At 43.5% G+C, this 21,863-nt stretch overlaps 1 protein-coding gene across 2 annotated transcripts in view; it reads left to right on the top strand.

The window, feature by feature from the left end:
• The first annotated feature begins 15,781 nt into the window (after positions 1 to 15,781).
• Positions 15,782 to 21,863, top strand: part of LOC147111821 (queuine/queuosine transporter SLC35F2-like) — a 91,410-nt gene continuing 85,328 nt past the window's right edge. For both annotated transcript variants that reach the window (XM_085999090.1, XM_085999089.1), the window contains exon 1: positions 15,782 to 15,931. In XM_085999090.1, coding sequence (XP_085855216.1) covers positions 15,834 to 15,931 — 98 coding nt within the window. In that variant the 5' untranslated portion in view covers positions 15,782 to 15,833. The remainder of the gene's footprint in view (positions 15,932 to 21,863) is intronic.

Here is a 21,863-nt window from a genome sequence, read left to right as displayed (position 1 = left end):
AATACTGTGGCAACAAGAGCAGGTCAGAGGCTAGGTATTCTGTGGCGAGTGTCTCACCTTCTGACTCCCCAAAGCCTTTCCACCATCTACAAGGCACAAGAAAGGAGTGTGATGGAATACTCTCCACTTGCCTGGATGAGTGCAGCTCCAACAACACTCAAGAAGCTCGACACCATCTAGGACAAAGCAACCCGTTTGATTGGCATCCCATCCACCACCTTAAACATTCACTCCCTCCACCACTGGCGTACCGTGGCTGCAGTGTGTACCATCTACAAGATGCACTGCAGCAACTCACCAAGGATTCTTCGGCAGCACCTCCCAAACCTCTTCCACCTAGAAGAACAAGGGCAGCAGGCACATGGAAACACCACCACCTCCAGGTTCCCCTCCAAGTCATACACCACCCTGACTTAGAAGTATATCGCCGATCCTTCACCATCGCTGGGTCAAAATCCTGGAACTCCCTCCCTAACAATACTGTGGGAGTACCTTCACCACACAGACTGCAGCGGTTCAAGAAGGTGGCTCACCACCACCTTCTCAAGGGCAACTAGGGATGGGCAATAAATGCTGGCCTTGCCAGCGATACCCAGATCCCATAAGCGAATTTTTTAAAACTCCCTCCACCACCGGTGTACCATGTCTGCAGTGTGTACCATCTACACGATGCACTGCAGCAACTTGCCAAAGCTTCTTTGACAGCACCTCCCAAACCACTTAGAAGGACAAGGGAAGCAGGCGCATGGGAATACCATCACTTCCAAGTTCCCCTCCAAGTCACACATCATCCTGACTTGGAACTATATCGCCGTTCCTTCATCGCCGCTGGGTAAAAATCCTGGAACTCCCTCCCTAACAGCACTGTGGGATCAGCAGTTCAAGAAGGCGGCTCACCACCACTTTCTCAACAGCAATTAGGGATGAGCAATAAATGCTGGCCTTGCCAGCGATGTCCACATCCCATGAATGAATAAATGTGAAAATAAGGCTTTATCACTATTTTAAAATGACCCAATTGTATTTTTATCACATTAGATTCATGTAATAAAATGCTGAAAAAAACATAGAAATATTAGATGAAATAAACATAGTGAGAGAGGAAGTATTAAGGGGGTTAGCAGCTTTAAAAGTGGATAAATCCCCAGGCCCGGATGAAATGTATCCCAGACTGTTAAGCGAAGCAAAAGAGGAAATAGCAGAGGCCCTGACCATCATTTTCCAATCTTCTCTGGCTTCAGGTGTGGTGCCGGAGGACTGGAGGACTGCTAATGTGGTACCCTTGTGTAAAAAGGGAGAAAAGGATAGACCGAGTAATTACAGGCCAGTCAGCCTAACCTTGGTGGTGAGAAAATTATTGGAAAGAATTCTGAAGGACAGAATAAATCTTCATTTAGAAAGACATGGATTAATCAAGGATGGTCAGCACGGATTTGTTAAAGGAAGGTCGTGTCTGACAAACTTGATTGAATATTTTGAGGAGGTAACAAGGAGGGTAGATGAGGGTAGTGCATTTGATGTAGTGTATATGGACTTTAGCAAGGCTTTTGATAAGGTTCCACATGGCAGTCTGGTCACAAAGTTAAAAGCCCATGGGATCCAGGGCAAAGTGTCAAGTTACGAACATATGAACATATGAATTAGGAGCAGGAGTAGGCCACTTGGCCCTTCGAGTCTGCTCTGCCATTCAATAAGATCATGGCTGATCTGATTACTTCACATTCCCCCCTACCCCCGATAACTTTTCACCTCCTTGCTTACCAAGAATCTATCTACCTCTGCCTTAAAAATATTCAAAGACTCCGCTTCCACCGCCCTCTGAGGAAGAGAGTTCCAAAGACTCATGACCCTCTGTGAGAAAAAATTCTCCTCATCTCTGTCTTAAATGGGCGACCCCTTATTTTTAAACTGTGACCCCTAGTTCTAGATCCTCCCACAAGAGGAAACATCCTCGCCACATCCACCCTGTCCAGACCCCTCAGGATCATATGTTTCAATCAAGTCACCTCTTATTCTTCTAAACTCCAGCAGATACAAGCCTAGCCTGTCCAATCTTTCCTCATAAGACAACTCGCCCATTCCAGGTATTAGTCTAGTAAACCTTCTCTGAACTGCCTCCAACACATTTACATCTTTCCTTAAATAAAGAGACCAATACTGTACACAGTACTCCAGATGTGGTCTCACCAATGCCCTGTACAACTGAAGCATAACCTCCCTACTTTTATATTCAATTCCCCTCGCAATAAACGATAACATTCTATTAGCTTTCCTAATTACTTGCTGTACCTGCATAGTAACCTTTTGTGATTCATGCACTAGGACACCCAGATCCCTCTGCATCTCAGAGCTCTGCAATCTCTCACCATTTAGATAACATGTTTCTTTTTTATCCTTCCTGCCAAAATGGACAACTTCACATTTTCCCACATTGTACTCCATCTGCCAGATCTTTGCCCACTCACTTAACTTATCTATATCCCTTTGTAGCCTCCTTATGTCCTCTTCACAATTTACTTTCCTACCTATCTTTGTGTCATCAGCAAATTTAGCAACCATACCTTCGGTCCCTTCATCCAAGTCATTTATATAAATTGTAAAATGTTGAGGCCCCAGCACTGATCCCTGTGGCACACCACTCGTTACATCTTGCCAATCAGAAAATGACCCATTTATGCCTACTCTCTGTTTCCTGTTAGCTAGCCAATCTTCTATCCATGCCAATATGTTACCCCTTACACCATGAGCTTTTATTTTTCGCAATAACCTTTGATGTGGCATCTTATCAAATGCCTTCTGGAAATCTAAGTACAGTACATCCACTGGTTCACCTTTATCCACAGCACATGTTACTTCCTCAAAGAACTCCAATAAATTGGTTAAACATGATTTCCCTTGCACAAAACCATGTTGGCTCTGCCTGATTACTTTGAACTTTTCTAAATGCCCTGCTATAAAGTCTTTAATAATAGCTTCTAACATCTTCCCTATGACAGATGTTAAGCTAACTGACCTGTAGTTTCCTGTTTTCTGTCTCTTTTTGAATAAAGGGGTTACATTTGCTATTTTCCAATCTAATGGAACCTTCCCCGAATCTAGGGAATTTTGGAAAATTAAAACCAATGCATCAACTATCTCACTAGCCACTTCTTTTAAGACCCTAGGATGAAGTCCATCAGGCCCCGGGGACTTGTCAGCCCGCAGCTCCAACAATTTGCTCAGTACCACTTCCCTGGTGATTATCATTTTCTTGAGTTCCTCCCTCCCTTCCATTTCCTGATTTACAGCTATTTCTGGGATGTTACTTGTATCCTCTATAGTGAAGACCGATGCAAAATACCTGCTCAATTCAACTGCCATCTCCTTATTTTCCATTATTAATTCCCCAGACTCACTTTTTATAGGACCAATGCTCACTTTGTTAATTCTTTTCTTTTTTTAAATATCTATAGAAACTCTTACTGTTAAATTCAAAACTGGCTCAGAGGCAGACTGATCATGAAGTTAAAAGCCCATGGGATCCAGGGCAAAGTGTCAAGTTGGATTCAAAACTGGCTCAGAGACAGGATGCAGAGGGTAATGGTTGATGGGTGTTTTGTGACTGGAAGGCTGTTTCCAGTGGGGTTCCGTAGGGCTCAGTACTAGGTCCCTTGCTTTTTGAGGTATACATCAATGATCTAGACTTGAATATAGGGGGTATGATTAAGAAGTTTGCAGATGATACTAAAATCGGCTCTGTGGTCGATACTGAAGAAGGAAGCTGTAGACTGCAGGAAGATATCAATAAATTGGTCAGGTGGGCAGAACAGTGGCAAATGGAATTCAATCCGGAGAAGTGTGAGGTAATGCATTTGGGGAGGGCTAACAAGGAAAGGGAATACACATTAAATGGTAGAACACTGAGTAGTGTAGAGGAACAAAGGGACCTTGGAGTGCATGTCCACAGATCTCTGAAGGTAGCAGGCCAGGTAGATAAGGTGGTTAAGAAGGCATACGGAATGCTTGCCTTTATTAGCCGTGGCATAGAATACAAGAGCAGGGGGATTATGCTTCAACTGTATAAAACACTATTTAGGCCACAGCTAGAGTACTGCGTGCAGTTCTGGTCACTACATTACAGGAAAGATGTGATTGCACTAGTGAGGGTACAGAGGAGATTTACAAGGATGTTGCGGGGAGTAGAGAATCTTAGCTACGAGGAAAAACTGGGTTTGTTTTCCTTGGAACAGAGGAGGCTGAGGGGAGACCTTATTGAGGTGTATAAAATTATGAGGGGCCTAGATAAAGTGGATAGAAAGGACCTATTTCTCTTTGCAGTGGGGTCAAAAACCAGGGGGCACAGATTTAAAGAAATTGGTGGAAGGTTTAGAGGGGAGTTGGGAAATTTCTTCACCCAGAGGGTTGTGGGGGTCTGCAACTCACTGCCTGAAAGGGTGGTAGAGGCAGAAACCCTAACCACATTTAAAAAGTACTTGGATGTGCACTTGGGATGCTGTAACCTGAGGGCTAGGGAGCAAGAGCTGGGAAGTGGAATTAGGCTGGATAGCTCTTTGTTGGCAGGCACGGACACAATGAGCCAAAATGGCCTCCTTACATACTGTAACTTTCTATGATTCTATGATAGCATCCTAGAATCATAGAATGGTTACAACACAGAAGGAGGCTATTTGGCCCATCGAGCCCGTGCCAGCTCTCTGCAAGAGCACTTCAGCTAGTCCCACTCCCCCGCGCTTTGCCCGTAGCCTTGCAGATTTTTTTCCTTCAGGTACTTATCCAGTTCTCTTTTGAAAGCCATGATTGAATCTGCCTCCACCACCCTTTCAGGCAGTGCATTCCGGATCCTAAGCACTCGCTGTATAAATTTTTTTTCCTCATGTCGCCTTTGGATCTTCTGCCAATCACCTTAAATCTGTGTCCTCTGGTCTCGACCCTTCCGCCAATGGGAACTGTTTCTCTCTATCTACTCTGTCTAGACCCCTCATGATTTTGAACACCTCTATCAAATCTCCTCTCAACCTTTTCTGCTCTAAGAAGAACAACTGCAGCTTCTTCAGTCTATCCACGTAACTGAAGTCCTTCATCCCTGGAAACATTCTTATAAATCTTTTCTGCACCCTCTCTAAGGCCATCACATCCTTCCTAAAGTGTGGTGCCCAGAATTGGACACAATACTCCAGTTGAGGCCAAACCTGTGTTTTATAAAGATTCATCATAACCTCCTTGCTTTTGTACTCTATGCCTCTATTTATGAAGCCCAGGATCCCATACGCTTTTTTAACCGCTTATCAACCTGCCCTGCCACCTTCAACAATTTGTGCACATATACCTCCAGGTCTCTCTGTTCATGCACCCCCTTTAGAATTGTATCCTTTAGTTTATATTGCCTCTCCTCGTTCTTCCTACCAAAATGTATCACTTCACACTTTTCTGTGTTAAATTTCATCTGCCACATGTCCGTCCATTCCACCAGCCTGTCTATGTCCTCTTGAAGTCCATCACTATCCTCCTCACTGTTCACTATACTTCCAAGTTTTGTGTCATCTGCAGATTTTGAAATTGTGCCCTGTACACCCAAGTCCAAGTCATTAATCTATATCAAGAAAAGCAGTGGTCCTAGTACTGACCCCTGGGGAATACCACTGTATACCTTCCTCTAGTCCGAAAAACAACCGCCCACCGCTACTCTCTGTTTCCTGTCACTTAGCCAATTTCGTATCCATGCTGTCACTGTCCCTTTTATTCCATGGGCTTCAACTTTACTGGCAAGCATTTTATGTGGCACTTTATCAAACGCCTTTTGGAAGTCCATGTACACCACATCAATCGCATTGCCCTCATCAACCCTCTCTGTTACCTCATCAAAAACCTGAATCAAGTTAGTTAAACACAATTTTCCTTTAACAAATCCATGCTGGCTTTCCTTAATTAATCCACACTTGTCCAAGTGACTGTTAATTTTGTCCTGGATTATCATTTCTAAAAGCTTCGCCATCACCGAGGTTAAACTGACTGGCCTGTAGTTGCTGGGTTTATCCTTACACCCTTTTTTGAACAAGGGTGTAACATTTGCAATTCTCCAATCCTCTGGCACCACCCCCATATCTAAGGAGGATTGGAAGATTATGGCCAGTAACTCCGTGATTTCCACCTTTACTTCCCTCAGCATCCTAGGATGCGACCCATCTGATCCTGGTGACTTATCTATTTTAAGTACAGCCAGCTTTTCCAGTACCTCCTCTGTTACGTCCGTGTATAATATGACACAGACTGCGGAGAACGGTACAACAGGTGTTTACTCAACGTGGCTCACACTGCAACTGAACTGTACAGATTACTACTCAGTGCTATATACAGGTGTGGTCACTGCCGGTACTGCAGTATACATGAGCTGTAAAACATAGTTCCCCCCTTAAAGGTATATACATTACATCCTCTTTACCAATTTTTATCCCATCCAGTATCTCAACTACCTCCTCTTTCACTATGGCCCTATTTTGTGGCCCCTACAGGTGCGTACAAGCCAGTAAGGGCCACGCAAGTCCTGGGTTATCGCGCATGCGCGAAAACTCGGAACTTGCGACAGATCCAACACATCCCTGGGAAAAGAGCATTTGCAGGTGGAGAGTTGGGCTATTTGCCCAACTTCTGCCCAGTGAATGCCCGTGAAATTCTTATGCCTGGCAAATGCAGGTGTAAGGCTTGCTTTTACCAGTGTAAGAGATTAAATGAACATAAAAATATATTTTTTTCAATCATTAAGACACCTGTAAAATAAGGTAAGGTTATTTTTAGCCCCTTTAAAACATTTAAATTTATTTATCAAAAAATTAAATTTTTGTTTTAAATATTTAACTAAATGGCATCTTAATTAATTTTAAATATGTAATTTTTTTAATTTGATGTGTACATGTATTTTTTGGGGTATTCCCATTCATGCTCATGGGGATTCTGTTACTTACAGAATTCCCATAAGCATCAACGGGGATCCCCATCTTTCATTCATTGGGCCGGCCCATGTGATCCCAGGGGCGTTTGCGAACCACGTGGGCCTCTAACTGCGTGTACCCGGAGAGGCCCAGGACCACGAGTCACCGTGGATCTCAAGGCCCCAGGTAGGCGTGGATCTTCTTTGCGGATCGGAGGCATTTCCCGCAGGAAGCCTCTGACCGCAAATTCAGGGCCTATGACTTTGGCAGCATATTCCTCCTTGGTAAAGTCAGTTGCAAAGTACTCATTTAGTACCTCAGCCGTGCCCTCTGCCTCCATGCGTAAGTTCCATTTTTGGTCCCTTATCAGCCCCACCCCTCCTCTTACTACCCGTTTACTATTTATATGCCTGTAGAAGAATTTTGGATTCCCTTTTATGTTGGCTGCCAGTCTATTCTCATACTCTCTCTTTGCCCCTCTTATTTCCTTTTTCACTTCCCCTCTGAACTTTCTATATGCAGCCTGGTTCTCACTTGTATCCTTAACCTGACATCTGTCATACACCCCTTTTTCTGCTTCATCTTACTCTCTATCTCTTTCATCATCCAGGGAGCTCTGGCTTTGGTTGCCCTACCTTTCCTCCTCGTGGGAATGTACCTTGACTGTACACAAACCATCTCCTCTTTAAATTGTTCAATTAAAGTTTTGCCTGCCAATCTTTGATTCCAATTTACCCGGGCCAGATCCGTTCTCAATCCAATGAAATTGGCCCTCCTCCAATTCAATATTTTTACTCTAGATTGCTCCCTGTCCTTTCCATAGCGAATCTAAACCTTATGATACTATGATCACTGTTCCCAAATGTTCCCCTGCTGACACTTGCTCCACTTGACCCACCTCATTCCGCAGAACCAGATCCAGCAATGCCTCCTTCCTCATTGTGTAAGATCCGGATCACAGGCCACACACAGATTACCCAAAAGGGTTTTAGAAGTTGTAAGGCTTTTATTAAAGAGCTACAGTTTTAAAGCATAATCAGGTATTACATATGGTTTAAGCTGAGTATAATAGACATACAACCCGTGACAGTAGGAGCGATCTACGACTCCCAAATCGGAATGTCACGACCGGACGAACGGGGAGGCAGTATGGTGGTCTCGGATTGGATGGGTTCCTGCAGTCTGCTGCAGCGGTCACTTCCGTTGGGTCATCTCTCAAGCTGTTGGAGGTGTTAGGCCGTCAGCCACCTCAGAGGCCAAACTTGACCAAGGTGTTAGGCCGTAGCCACCTCAGGGAAGCCTTCGCCGTTAACAGCCTGATTTCCTCTCTCGGTCGCCTATATTTATAGTTATTTCGGTGGGCTGGTAATCACCTGGTGTCAATCATTTGATCCCCCATCCTATTGTCCAATTGTGAAGCGGGAAGGCAACCCTCACCGTCCCTTTCTGCATGACTGACAAGGCCTCCCTCTTATCTTTCTGAGGAATGTTTTGTTATGTTTCTTTAAGGACATTTTATGACTTTTCATCTCCATTTTTGTCTATTATCCCCCACCCTGTGTTGTTTTGCATTTTACGATTCCCTTATCACTTCTATTTGTCTTTTGATACTTGATATTCGACCTTGCTGGCATTTCTGCTATCTGTTCCCGGCTGCATGTTGTCAGTCTCTGTTCTAAGAATTAAAACCCATCTTTGAATCTAACAGCTATTTCTTACAATTCCCTTCTTTGAGAAAGAGATATTCTTATTGACTTCTCACAATTGGCTCTTGACTAATTTAGCTAGTTCTTATTGCTCTCTCAACTTGGGCGTTAGTTAGCAGGGAGTCTTGAAAATGAAGATTACCCCCATCCTTACAGTCCATTCCTTTGAGGAGAAGGAGCAACCTCTGACCCCTTACTCAAACTCAATTCACTGTTCCGGTGTTCCAATTCTCCCCGCCTGGCGTATCCTCTATTTCTTCTATCTTTCCTGATGTTACCCTACCTGGGGTCTCCTCTACATTGCTTCGGATCTTCTCTTTCGGTGTGCTCAATTAATTTGTTAGTGCTGGTTAGTCATGGGCATGAGTACCCAATTGACTTATGCATCAAAGTCTTACTCCACACATTACATATATCAAATACACTATCGTTACAAGTTGGATAACTACCAGAGCGTGTGAAATAATACGAACGTAAGGGTGTGCTGATGTATTAAGCCCAATATCCCACCAGTGTGAGTTGTCCCCTATGCTGTCAATTTCAATATCTATTCTCGAGTTGTCTTGCTCCAAAACATAAAATTGCTTTAGGGAGGAGTTCAGTCGCATCACGAGCTCACTGAAGCCCTCAGACAACAGGGGAATGTAGTATCCGAATTGTGCCACATAATTGTGCAGCTCATACTTAAGTATCTCATTTACTGTCAGTTTCACTTGAGCATAAGTTTCGATATTATGTAAAATGTGTTGATTGATGGGACAGGTCCTGTTAGACCCGTAAAGCATGGTAGTTGCGGTAGTAGTGACACAGGAGGAGAATCATACTGGATTCGCACTGGTTTTTCCCATGCTCTGTTACCTACAGAACACAATTATTACAGTCACAGTTAAATTCAGTCTTATAATCATTTCAAGCGACATTACAGTTTAACATCTAATCAACAAATCATGGACTTAAAAGATTCTCCAGATCTCTCTTTTACTCATATCCATCTTGTGGATAATTCTTACTAAACATGATTTCTCCTTAGTCCTTAATTGTCCCGATCCAAATTTCACATAACTCTCCACTTCAACTTCAATTTCAATTCCTCTAACAGGTGTGTTAATTTTAACTCTATTTAACTCTATTCTGATTGTTTCATTAATTAGATAGTTTCTCGATGGAATATGTGTCAGTGCTTTAAAAGTTGTCTCGCTCTCCTGAGCCACATTAACCATTTCATGTCTTACTGTTGTCAAGTAACTGAGCATGTCTGAGACCCGTTCTTCAGTGCAGATTCACCATACATTCCCAGATGGTAATTGCTTCATATGTAACAAATCACATTTGCACACTCATATCGGTATCTCCATATTAGGTCAAACATGTTATCCGATACAAGCCTTTCTCGGGCTTTCAGGTGATCTTATCAAAAGATTGTCTGGAGGTCTTTGTTCATCTTCCACCGCATGGTCCCGATGTCTTGGATAGTGGCCAGACTATCAAATTCAGTTTTCTTAAAAAGTTCATTACAGGCAGGGACACCAATATCTCCAAGAGAAAGCTATCAATTTAATATTCTTAACTACACTTTCCTGACTTTCACGAGAAAGTTTGGAAAATTCCCAATTGGTGGTGTAATTCTCCTGTTTCTATCTCATACTCTCAATCCCTTCTTCTCCCCATTTCACACATCCTATTAATTACTATTCATATCTCATTCATGAGCCCTGGAGGAACTTTTCAGTCCAGTACAATATTTAAGATTGAAAGCATAGATCAAACATTCTCACTTGGTCCAAGTTATTAACACTCTTTATTTATCATTATTTTAGAGGATCTTTTATTTTCCCAAAAGTAACCCAAAGTGCCTGAGTCGATTTTGTTATTACAAGATTACCCAAAATCCAAACAGCAGTATTATTGAACTGACAGGTTTTGTCAATGTTCAATTTCATTTCTATCAATTTATCCTCCATTTCCAATTTCAGAATCAATTGATTCCCAGGCTAGGTGGTTTACACAGTGTTTTAACATTAGAGACAGAAGTGTTGCAATTAGTTTACAAGATAACTTCCATATAACAAAAGAAAGAAGAGACTCCATTGTGACTCTATTTAGAGCCCAAGGGGTTAATTTATCAAATCATAATTTTCCTTCTGTCACTGTGGGGAAATATTAACTTAAAATTAAGAAACTTAAATTTAATAATGTCCAATATCTTTAAATTTCATACTAAAGTTGTTGCTCAGTGAACTTAAACAGCTGTCAGTGGAAAGGGTTAACTCCTTTGCAGGTTTTTAAGAAGGTGGAGCGAAACATTGTCAGGCACACACAATTGCGTCACTTCACGTAAATTTAAAAAAAAAACTTTCCTGATCGAAAAAGACAGTTGTGTTTTCACACTTTAACTAAACACGAACAGAACAAATAAAACAAAACAAACCAGCACATGCTTGCAGAACCAATAAATTACGTCATATTTCTCATTGTCCTTTCTTCAGATGTCTTTCCAAAATACTGTAAAAACATTGGGGGAAAAATTCAGTTGTTTGCACCTCCCGTTAGCACCTTAAGAGGGCGCCAATTGGGGCGCAAAGCATCGATGTTTGCGCCGCTCACGAAATTAACTAGACATCATTATCATTATTTTAGAGGATCTTTTATTTTCCCAAAAGTAACCCAAAGTGCCTGAGTCGATTTTGTTATTACAAGATTACTCAAAATCCTGCGCACAGGCGCAGCGCCACTGATGCCTCCCGCGAAATTCAGCGGGAGGTTAGCAGCGGCGGTAGCTGGTAATGCCCTGCGGCGCTGCGCCTCTGGCGATGACATCATCGCTGTGTGCAGTGCCCCGATAGCGCCCCGGCTAACAACTTGGCTCGCACCCCCTGACTTGCCCACATACGTTATGTCCGACAGGGCCAGGGTGGCGTTTTTGCGGCTGGGGCGGCGATAATTAAAGGGCAGGTGCTGTGCGGCCATTTATTTGGGACCGCCTGCCAGCACCTGCCCACTCTGGCCTCCTCAGGCGGGGTGCCGGCCGTGATTGGGCAGTCTGGCACTCCTCTTGAGTGCCGGGCTCTTTTCATAGTCATAGAGTCATAGAGTTTTACAGCACAGAAAGAGGCCCTTCGGCCCATCGTGTCTGCGCCACCCATCCATCCCTGTCCAGTCTAATGCCATTTTCCAGCATTTGGTCCATAGCCTTGTATGCAATGGCATTTCAAGTGCTCATCCAAATGCTTCTTGAATGTTGTGAGGGTTCCTGCCTCTACCACCCTTTCAGGCATTGAGTTCCACATTCCAACCACCCTCTGGGTGAAGAAGTTCCTCCTCAAATCCCCTCTAAATCTCCTGCCCCTTACCCTGAATCTATGCCCCCTTGTTATTGACCCCCCTACTAAGGGGAAAAGTTCCTCTTTATCTACCCTATCTATGCCCCTCATCATTTTGTACACCTCAATCAGGTCCCCCCTCAGCCTTCTTTGCTCCAAGGAAAACAACCCCAGCCTGTCCAGCCTCTCTTCATAGCTGAGGCGCTCCATCCCAGGTAACATCCTGGTGAATCTTCTCTGCACCCTCTCCAAAGCAATCACATCCTTCCTATAGTGAGGCGACCAGAACTGCACACAGTACTCCAGCTGTGGCCTCACCAGCGTTTTGTACAGCTCCATCATAACCTCCCTGCTCTTATATTCTATGCCTCGGCTAATGAAGGCAAGTATCCCATATGCCTTTTTAAAACACCTTATCTACCTGTTCCGCTGCCTTCAGGGATCTATGTACATGTACACCAAGGTCCCTCTGACCCTCTGTACTTCCTAGGGTCCTACCACTCATTGTGTATTCCCTTGCCTTATTTGTCCGTCCAAAATGCATCACCTCGCACTTTTCAGGGTTAAATTCCATTTGCCACTTTTCCGCCCATCTGACCAACCCGTTTATATCGTCCTGTAGCCTGAGGCTTTCCTCCTCGCAATTTACCACCCCACCAATTTTCGTGTCGTCTGCGAACTTACTGATCATACCTTTTACATTCTCATCCAAATCATTTATGTAGATCGCAAACAACAAGGGACCCAGCACCGATCCCTGAGGTACCCCACTGGACACAGGCTTCCAGTCACAAAAGCAACCTTCGACCATCACCCTCTGCCTCCTGCCACTCAGCCAGTTTAGGATCCAACACGCCAAGGCACCCTGGATCCCATGGGCTCTTACCTTCTTGACCAGTCTCCTATGCGGGACTTTGTCAAAAGCTTTACTGAAGTCCATGTAAACCACATCCACAGCATTTCCCTCATCCACCCCCCTAGTCACCCCCTCGAAAAATTCAATCAGATTTGTCAGACATGATTTACCCTTGACAAAGCCATGCTGACTATCCCCGATTAATCCTTGCCTCTCCAAGTGGAGACTAATTTTGTCCCTCAGAATTTTTTCCAATAATTTCCCTACCACAGATGTTAGGCTCACTGGCCTGTAATTCCCTGGTTTATCCCTGCTTCCCTTCTTGAATAATGGTACTACGTTAGCTGTTCTCCAGTCCTCTGGTACATCCCCTGTGGCCAGAGAGGTTCTGAAAATTTGTGTCAGAGCCCCTGCAATCTCCTCCTTTGCCTCCCCGGTGGTCCAGCAGGGCCCCAGTGTGCATTGCGCTAAGCCCCTGCCCTTTAATCAGGGGAGGGAGGCCCGCAGTACCGCGGCACTATGTGCCAGTGCACGTGGCCCAGCTGCATGTAGTGCCGCGATATTCAATGGGAGCGCCCCAAGAGGGCGGGGGAGTGCTTCCAGTAGCGCCCCACCTCCTGCTTGTTGCATTACCATTCAATTTCAGGCGCGGGGGCGCTAACTTTTTTGGGGCGTGAAGTTATCGCCCTAAAGGGGGCGTGGGCCAATTTTCCCCCCAAAATGGTTTTTAGTGGCAGATAGAAGGGAAAAGCAAGAATCGGGATGCACAACGGTCTTACTTATAGCAATCGTCACCAAGCATGCCGTAGCAGCAAATTCCCTCCAATGTATTTAAATATGAAGAGAAAAAAGAGTTGACAAGCTGATGAATCGGATAAGAGGGACTAGCCTGACTAGATTTGAAAATACAGATGGACCTTTGGGAAGGAAAGACTGAGCAGCTTTTAAACAATTATACAATTTTTGTATTGTCCACTTGGGATATCACGTTCTCAAAAAATAAAATCAAGGAAAAGTGTTGGGCAGGATCTTTACACACTAAAGCTAACTTGCATTGTATTTATTAGATTATTCCCATAGAGGTTTGCTCCTGATGAGCAATTTCATTGTTTTACCAGGAATTGACTGGCAGTATGTAATAGCCTGGATTAAATCTGTCCCTCTTGTATGTGGGTACTACCTTACCTTATTTCTATTCTGGTGGTACCTCCCCAACATTAATTGGCTTTCTGATGTTGATTATTAGCCCTTTACAAATTTCATCCCTTATCTCTCCTAATACACTGGGATAGATAGGATCTGTCCCTAGGGATAATCTGTTTTGAGAATCTTCGCCTCATGGATGTCAAAATTCTTAGTTGTGGTGGATTTCTTTTGTCACAGTTAGGCATGTTGCTAAAGTCTTTTCTAGTAGTTACTTCAGCGACGTATTTATTTAATATACAAACTATTCTCTGCCCATCCAGGTTTTCATCCCTATTAGCATTCGTTAAGGTTCTCATACAGAGTATTTGGTACTAAAGTTACATAAGGTTCTAGTTTTTATCCGTATCTATAATGGCCCGTATTTTCCGATCCCTACAGGTGCATATGAGCTGTGTACACACCCGTAGGGACCTCGCAAGTGCTGGTTTCAGGCATGCGAAGCGTATGCGCTGAAAACCGGCATTTCCGATCTGTCATTGACAGATCGCACGCCTGCCCTGGAGAAGGGCCTCTGCGGGTGGAGAGTTCCACTTTCTGCATAACCTCCGCCCGCTGAAATCCCTTAAAAATCTTATGCCTGGTAAAAGCAGCGTAAGGCCTGTTTTTACCAGCATAAGAGTTTAAAAATGTTTAAAAAAAATTTTTGCACTCATTTATAATTAAAAAATACTTATAAAAAAGGTAAGTTTATTTTTAGCCCTGTAAAAAACTTCAATTTTTTTTCAAAAGCTAAATTTTTGTTTAAAATATTTAATTTAATGTAATTTTAACTAATTTTAAAAACAAGATTTTTAAAAAACATTTATTTAATGTTTCGATGCGTTTTTGGAGTGATCTCCATTCATACTTTTGACAGCTTAGACCTGTCAAAAGTATGAGGGGAGATTCCCTTCTTTCATTGGTTCCCCATGGCCCACGTGATCCCAGGGATGCTTGTGAATCGCATGCGCCCCGGGATACCTGGGCCCTGCGCATTTCGTCGTGGAGAGGCCCAGGAGCAGAGATGTCTGGACCTCGGGAGCCCTCAGGTAAGGGCGTAGATTTTTTCCAGATAGGAGGCCTCCGCACGCAGGAAGCCTCCGATTGGAAAATACGGGCCAATATATATTGCTTTTGGGACAATGGCTTCCAGCTACACAGTATTACATTTTTACAGCATATCATGTGCCTTCTGGCAAACATTAAACCAAGTAATCAGCTTACCTATGCGTAACATTGTGAAACTGCCCTGTGTGTTTGACAAACTACCATAAAACCTGCATGCAACATATGACTTTTGTGTCAGCTAACCCTCCAAAAGATATTACTTATAAATTGCATCCCCACATTTGCAGGTCATAAAACCTGCATGACGGTGTGACTTATTCATTGAATTTTACAGCAACGATTTAATTTTCTAACATTTATATCAAATTAAAAGGAAACATTAACGTAAAGTGCAACAAATGTGTATCGGTTGACTTAGTTAGGAAATCCCTGGTAAAATGATTGTTTTTTTTGTTTAAAAATCTAATCAAGAAGCATGAATGGGCATCACCACAATTCAAGTGCCTTATTATTGAAACTATTGCTGCAATGATGTCTGATATTTCTCCCCGCTACTAGTCAGCATGCTTAGTCATTCCTCTTTTCATCTTTCACAAGAAGTTCGCCGAATGGGGGAACTCACACATTATCTTATTTCATTGTTCATTAAGAGGGTTAATCATTCAGTCAGCTCTCAGAAATCAGTACGTGTTAAGGAATGAGCCGGGTCAGCTTCCTGTGTCCTTTCGTTTTTGATCTCCTCTTTGATTTCCTGTGTACTTCACGTTGAGCAATGGAGAGCAGTGAAGAAATAACGCAGAGACGCAGCAAAACCAAGAACTTTTTCTCCAATTTGGCAGCAAAAACCAAAGCAAGAGAACGTTTGACATGGTAAGTCAGTGGAAATTGAACATTAACTTTTCAATATCACATTCTTCAGTTGCCAGAACAATAATGCAGAATCAATCGGTCTTTCAAGCATGAGGTAGTTTCAGAGTTTCAGACAAAAGTGATCTGCATCTATTACTATGAATAGTGGGAAAATAATTATATTTTGGCTGTTTAGCCTGGAATTTTTCTGTCTGCATGCTAGATACCAAAAGCAGCAGGTTATAGACAGAGCTAAGCAGTTCTGTGAGTAACGGATCAGAGCAAAGCTCTGTAGCCCTATCACCAACCATTGAGAATGGTGGTAGACAATTAGGTAACTAGCTATGAACATTCTCAATCTCAACCATGGGAAAGCACAGGAAGAGACAAGGCTGAAATTTTTGCAGCTGTCTTTAGCTAAAAGTGGCAAGTGGATAATCCTACTTGTCTTTTGCCAAGCTCCCCACCATCATAGTTGCCAATATCCAACCAATTTATTTCACTGCACATGATAATAAGCTGCACTGAACATAGCAAAGGCTATGAGCCCTGAAAACATACTGGCTGTAGTGCTGAAGACCTGCACATCAGAACTAGCTGGCCTCCTAGCCAAGCTATTCCACTGCAACTATTACACTGCCCTTTACCCAACAATATGGAAAATTGTCCAGTTATGTCCAATCCATAAAAAGGACAAGTCTAACCAGGCCAATTTTCACCCTATTAGCATCAGCAAAGTTAAGAAGAAACAATTAGCAGTACCATCAAGTGACACCGCTCACCAAAAACCTGTTTGTTGATGCTCAATTTGGGTTCCACTAGAATCACTTGTTCCAGACCTTTTCACAATCTTGATCCAGACATTTTTTAAAAATTTATTCATTTTAGACTAATTCCCAGTATTATGCATCTTAGTTATCAAGAGTTGGGACTTTTTTTATTAATTCACGAATATGGACATCGCTGGCAAGGCCAGCATTTATTGCCCATCACTAATTGCCCTTGAGAAGGTGGTGGTGAGTTGCCTTCTTGAACCGCTGCAGTCCGTGTGGTGAAGGTACTCCCACAGTTACGTAGGGAGTTCCAGGATTTTGACCCAGTGACGATGAAGAAATGGCGATATATTTCCAAGTCAGGATGGTGTGTGTCTTGGAGGGGAACCTGGAGGTGGTGGTGTTCCCATGTGCCTGCTGTCCGTGTCCTTCTAGGTGGAAGAGGTCGTGGGTTTGGGAGGTGCTGTCGAAGAAGCCTTGGCGAGTTGCTGTAGTGCATCTTGTAGATAGTACATACTGCAGCCATGTTGGGTCGGTGGTGGAGGGAGTGAATGTTTAAGGTGGTGGATGGGGTGCCAATCAAGTGGACTGCTTGTCCTGCATGGTGTCGACCTTCTTGCCTATTGGAGCTGCACAAATCTAGGCAAGTGAAGAGTATTCTATCACACTCCTGACTTGTGCCTTGTAGGTGGTGGAAAGGCTTTGGGGAGTCAGGAGGTGAGACATTCGCTGCAGAATACCCAGCATCTGACCTACAGCCACAGTATTTATGTGGCTGGCCTAGTTAAGTTTCTGCTCAATGGTGACCCCCCAGGATGTTGATAGTGGGGGATTTAATGATGGTAATGCCATTGAATGACAAGGAAGTAAGAGCTGAATGCCAGAAGCGAGGTGAGGTAACAGCCATATCAACATTGTGGCTACAAGAGCAGGACAGAGTACTTTGCTGTAAGTGACTCACCTCCTGACCCCTCAAAGCCTCTCCTCCAACTACAAGGATAAAGTCAGGAGTGTGTTGGGATACTCACCACTTGGCTGGATGGGTACAGCTGTAGCAACACAAGAAGCTCAACCCCATCTAGCAAGTAGTCCGCTTGATTAGCACCCTTGTCACCGAAATCAACACGCAGCCACTCCATCACAGGTGCACTGTGGCTGCTGTATGTACAATTTACAGGTTACACTGCAGCAACTCAGCAAACTTACTTTAACTGCAGCTCCCAGCCTTGTGATCTCTACTATTGAGAAGGAGAGCAGCAATGTCATGTTAGCACCGTGGCCTGTAAGTTCTTGTCTAAATCACACACTTTTCTACACCACAGTTCCTTCATCATCGCTAGGTCAAAATCCTGAAATTCCTCACCTAATACCATTGTGGGAGCATCATCGCCACTAGGACTGCAGCAGGTCAAGGAGAAGACCCACCACCATCTTCTTAGGGCAAGCAATATATGGGCAATAAATTTGGCATTGCCAGTGTCACCCACATGATCCCAGGAACAAATAAAAAACTGTTAGGGCCTACCTGTTTTTCTTATGAGCGAGAATGACTGAAAATTGGAGAATATACCTGTCAAAAGATAGCTTATATTTTTTAATTCATTTTCACTGCTAACAGACAAATTATCATTAACTTCTGTCAAACAATAAAGGCCCTTTTACACTGCATTCTGACTGTGGGAAACAAACACTGGTTTCCTATCTTTAATTGTCCTTTGCCGCCATTCTTGTGTAGGCCCATTCAGAAAACAGAGGCCTGGGCATGAGAGTTAATGCCATTGGAATACAATAAAAGTGCTTTAAGACCCTGATTTACCATTGCCATCATTTTGACTTTTATAATAGAGGACTTTTTCTCATTATCTGAGCATATAATTCAACTAAATGGATCACTACATTCTGATCTGATTACCGGGATTGAACTTTGAACAGTTGTTGATTAAATTAAAGCTTTTCATATTCTACTAGTTCATTATGCAAACAACTTTTAAAATCTTTTAACTACGAAGAAAATAATGATGTCATTTTTCTTGAAGTTGCTAATCTACTTATTGTTCAATGTTTGTCTTTATTTTTTATCTCTAAAATCCATGAAATTCCAGTAAATGAATGGCTAAAATAGACCTTTAGCATATGATTTATCACGTTTAATGATTTGTATCTGTAAACTGTAAAAGTTCAAAGTATACCATTACCTTACTTTAAAGATTCCAGTTATAATTGGTGCCAGTGGAAATCGGTAGAGAATTTTGGTAAATTGCGCAGTGATTTTTGTGGTGAAATATGCAGGATAATTTTCCCATGTTTGGGTGCTTTCTCACTAATTAAAGGCCCACATCTTCTATATCGTCAATAATTAGAGGCACTTGAAAACATAAAAACCACTTGGAGGCTCCTTGGTTGGTTCAGTGGGGAAATATTTAATGTAATGTTGAGCCCCGGGAGAACCTGAGATCCGTGTGGAGTTAACTGATCTAAGCTATCCACCCGAATCCCACTTTCCAGCACTTGGTCCGTAGCCTTGTAGGTTATGGCACTTCAAGTGTATTTAAGCTAGTTACTGGATGACCACCAGAACTTGTGGAACTGTACACCAGCATAAGTCAGTGCCGTCAGGGAAGGAGGGCAGAACATTGAGTTCAAAGGAAAAACAAGAAAAGCAAGTACAGACTGATTTATTACAGAAGCAAATATTTTATGACCCTTCTCATTTGAACACATTCATTCAGTATGACACTTAGGGCTCGATTTTACTAATGGAGGCGGGTTGAGGGCAGGCCCGCTGCTCGCCGGCTTTCCAACCTGCTCTCAGCTGCCGCCTCCCATCAGTTACTATTTTTGCTTGATTGGCCTCGTTACGGCTGACGTGCGGGTCCCTCCAGGCAATTGCTTAGAGGCTGTCAGTTTCTCGCGTCTGATGAAAATTTAAAGGGCCCATGTCCCCTTTGGAAAAACGTCAATGGGATGGATTGGTGCTGTATTATATAGAAAGGGGAGTTGACAGCGTCTGTTCTGAACAGAATTTAATGAATGAAATTGCTGGTCATATTATTCCAGAAAGATATTTATGATTTTTTAATATATCAGTTTATTATCTGACTATGAAATGAAAAAGATGCCAGATGTGTTCCAATCATTGGCTTAGTGATATTAATGCTTTTTTCTCTTAACGGTGCTGGCTGCTGCAGGAACGGCAGCCTCAATAACTAAGGCTGCAGCCAGGTTCAATGAGGGCTGTCTCCATGCTCTTGTTGAGGGAGTTAGAGGACGTCAGGAGCTCCTCTTCCCTGGAAACAGAAGGAGGAGGCCTCCTCAGCAAACCAAGGCAGCCTGGCTGCAAATTGCTGAGGAGGTGAGTTCGAGGTCTGTGTGCAGACGCACATGGGTTCAGTGTGGAAAAAGGTTTAATGATCTGCTGAGATCACCTAAAGTGTGGCCTCTGTGTTCTGGGAAATGGAAGTTCAAGAGTGAGGGCTCAGGGCGATTTCCATGTACAATGATGGTGGTGACACTGAGCGCAAACCACCGTTTATTGGACAGATGATGCCTGGGGTTTTGAGAATGTCAGACTTATATTCATCACCATGTGCCAGCCACCTCTGGTTGAAGCGTAAGCTTATGCGAATCTGGCATGGATGAGTGCATCCCTTACCTGGTGGCCAGCAATGTGGTTGCCTGCTGCTGGATTGGCCACATCCAGCCCCACAAGGCGTCACTCCCCATCCTCTTCCTCGTCCTCTTCCTCGTCCTCTTCATCTTCCTCCAAGGAGGCTGTGTGCTGAGCCACTTGTTCATCTGGCAGCACTAAGCCGTGCTGCTCTTCCTCCGAATCTGATGACCAGGATGAGAGGATGTAAATGGTTCCCATCCCATTGTTATAGATTTCAGTTGAGGCAAGAAGCTTGCAAGCGCACACTCAAAGTGGCCTGAAATTATTCCCAATCAGTTCAAACAGCAGATGTGTGTCAGCTTGTCCAGTCACAAGGTCAGTAGATTTGCAAAATCTTATCTCAAAGCACCAACAACAAAGTTTTTGCATTTGAATGCCAGCCATGTTACAGGAGTGCTTTTAAAGTTCTGCACCAATAATGACGACAGATCATGTCCTCCACCAACTCGTCTCCTTGCAGCAGGACTGTTTCTGACAAGACGGGAAACAGGAGCCAGAGGCACGAAAATGGGAAACCTCCATCAAAATAGGATTATCAAGGCAGTTAACAGGCTCTTTACTGCCTTAACTCCCTGTCCCACTGGTTGGAGTCGGATCAGTTTGGGAGCAGCTGAACAGACACTCACGAAAATCGTGTGGGGACGGGATGGAGGCGGGTTGGGTGTCTGAAGCCATTTTTCCGATTTTAGCAGCTGACACGCCTCCAAACCCACTTCCTCAGGGCTGTTAAAATTGAGCCCTTAGTAAAATTGCCAAGTTTCAGCCAATGACAGGAGGCAGATTTGCTTTTGGGAGTTGGGGGGCAGGGGGGAGGTTGTTCCTCTCTTTGATCTTGTCTTCATTTTATATATCCCAATGCATAGATATTCAAATACAGCACAGTAATGTTTTTTTAGAGGTAAACATTTTCATTCAAACTCAGTTAGTTCCACCTATTGTAATCTGGTTTTAATCTCTTTGACTGTTTTTCAGTTTTATTCCTTTTTTGGAATTTCCAAATCACTTTTTCTATATTGTTGTAAGTGAGGCTTTCCCCTTGTCCAGGCCTCCAGCTCACACCCTTCTGCTTCCTGCTTCTTCTACTCTTTGCCCTGTCCAATCCACCTAATTAAATAGGTAGCTATCTATTTACATCAAAGTTGTGAGACCGTCTGTCACACTCCAGATGTCACATAGTATCAAACACCCAACAATTCACAACTGAATTATAAGAAAACTAGCTGGAGTGCCCGGCGGTGCCGAGGGTTTTTGAGAGCAGGTTGTTATGAAAAAAGTAGAAATAATTTTTAGATATATAAATGAGTTTGTCTGTCTGTCTGTCTGTGTGGGAAGGAGAGAGAGAGAGAGAGGGAAAGAGAGAGAGACTGGGGGGGGGGGGGGAGAGGCCCAGGGATCGAGAGAGAGGCTGGGGGGAGAAGAGAGAGATGGGGGGGGAGAGAGCGACTGGGGGGGAGAGAGCGACTGATGGGGGGAGAGAGCGACTGGGGGGAAGAGAGAGAGAGAGAGAGAC

This window comes from Somniosus microcephalus, chromosome 10 (genome assembly GCF_052327205.1).
Source record: "Somniosus microcephalus isolate GS21.2 chromosome 10, FLI_Smic_1.0, whole genome shotgun sequence".
Classification (NCBI taxonomy): Eukaryota; Metazoa; Chordata; class Chondrichthyes; order Squaliformes; family Somniosidae; genus Somniosus; species Somniosus microcephalus.
The sequence above is the reverse complement of the archived record's forward strand: the minus strand, read 5'-3'. Positions and strand labels throughout refer to the sequence as shown.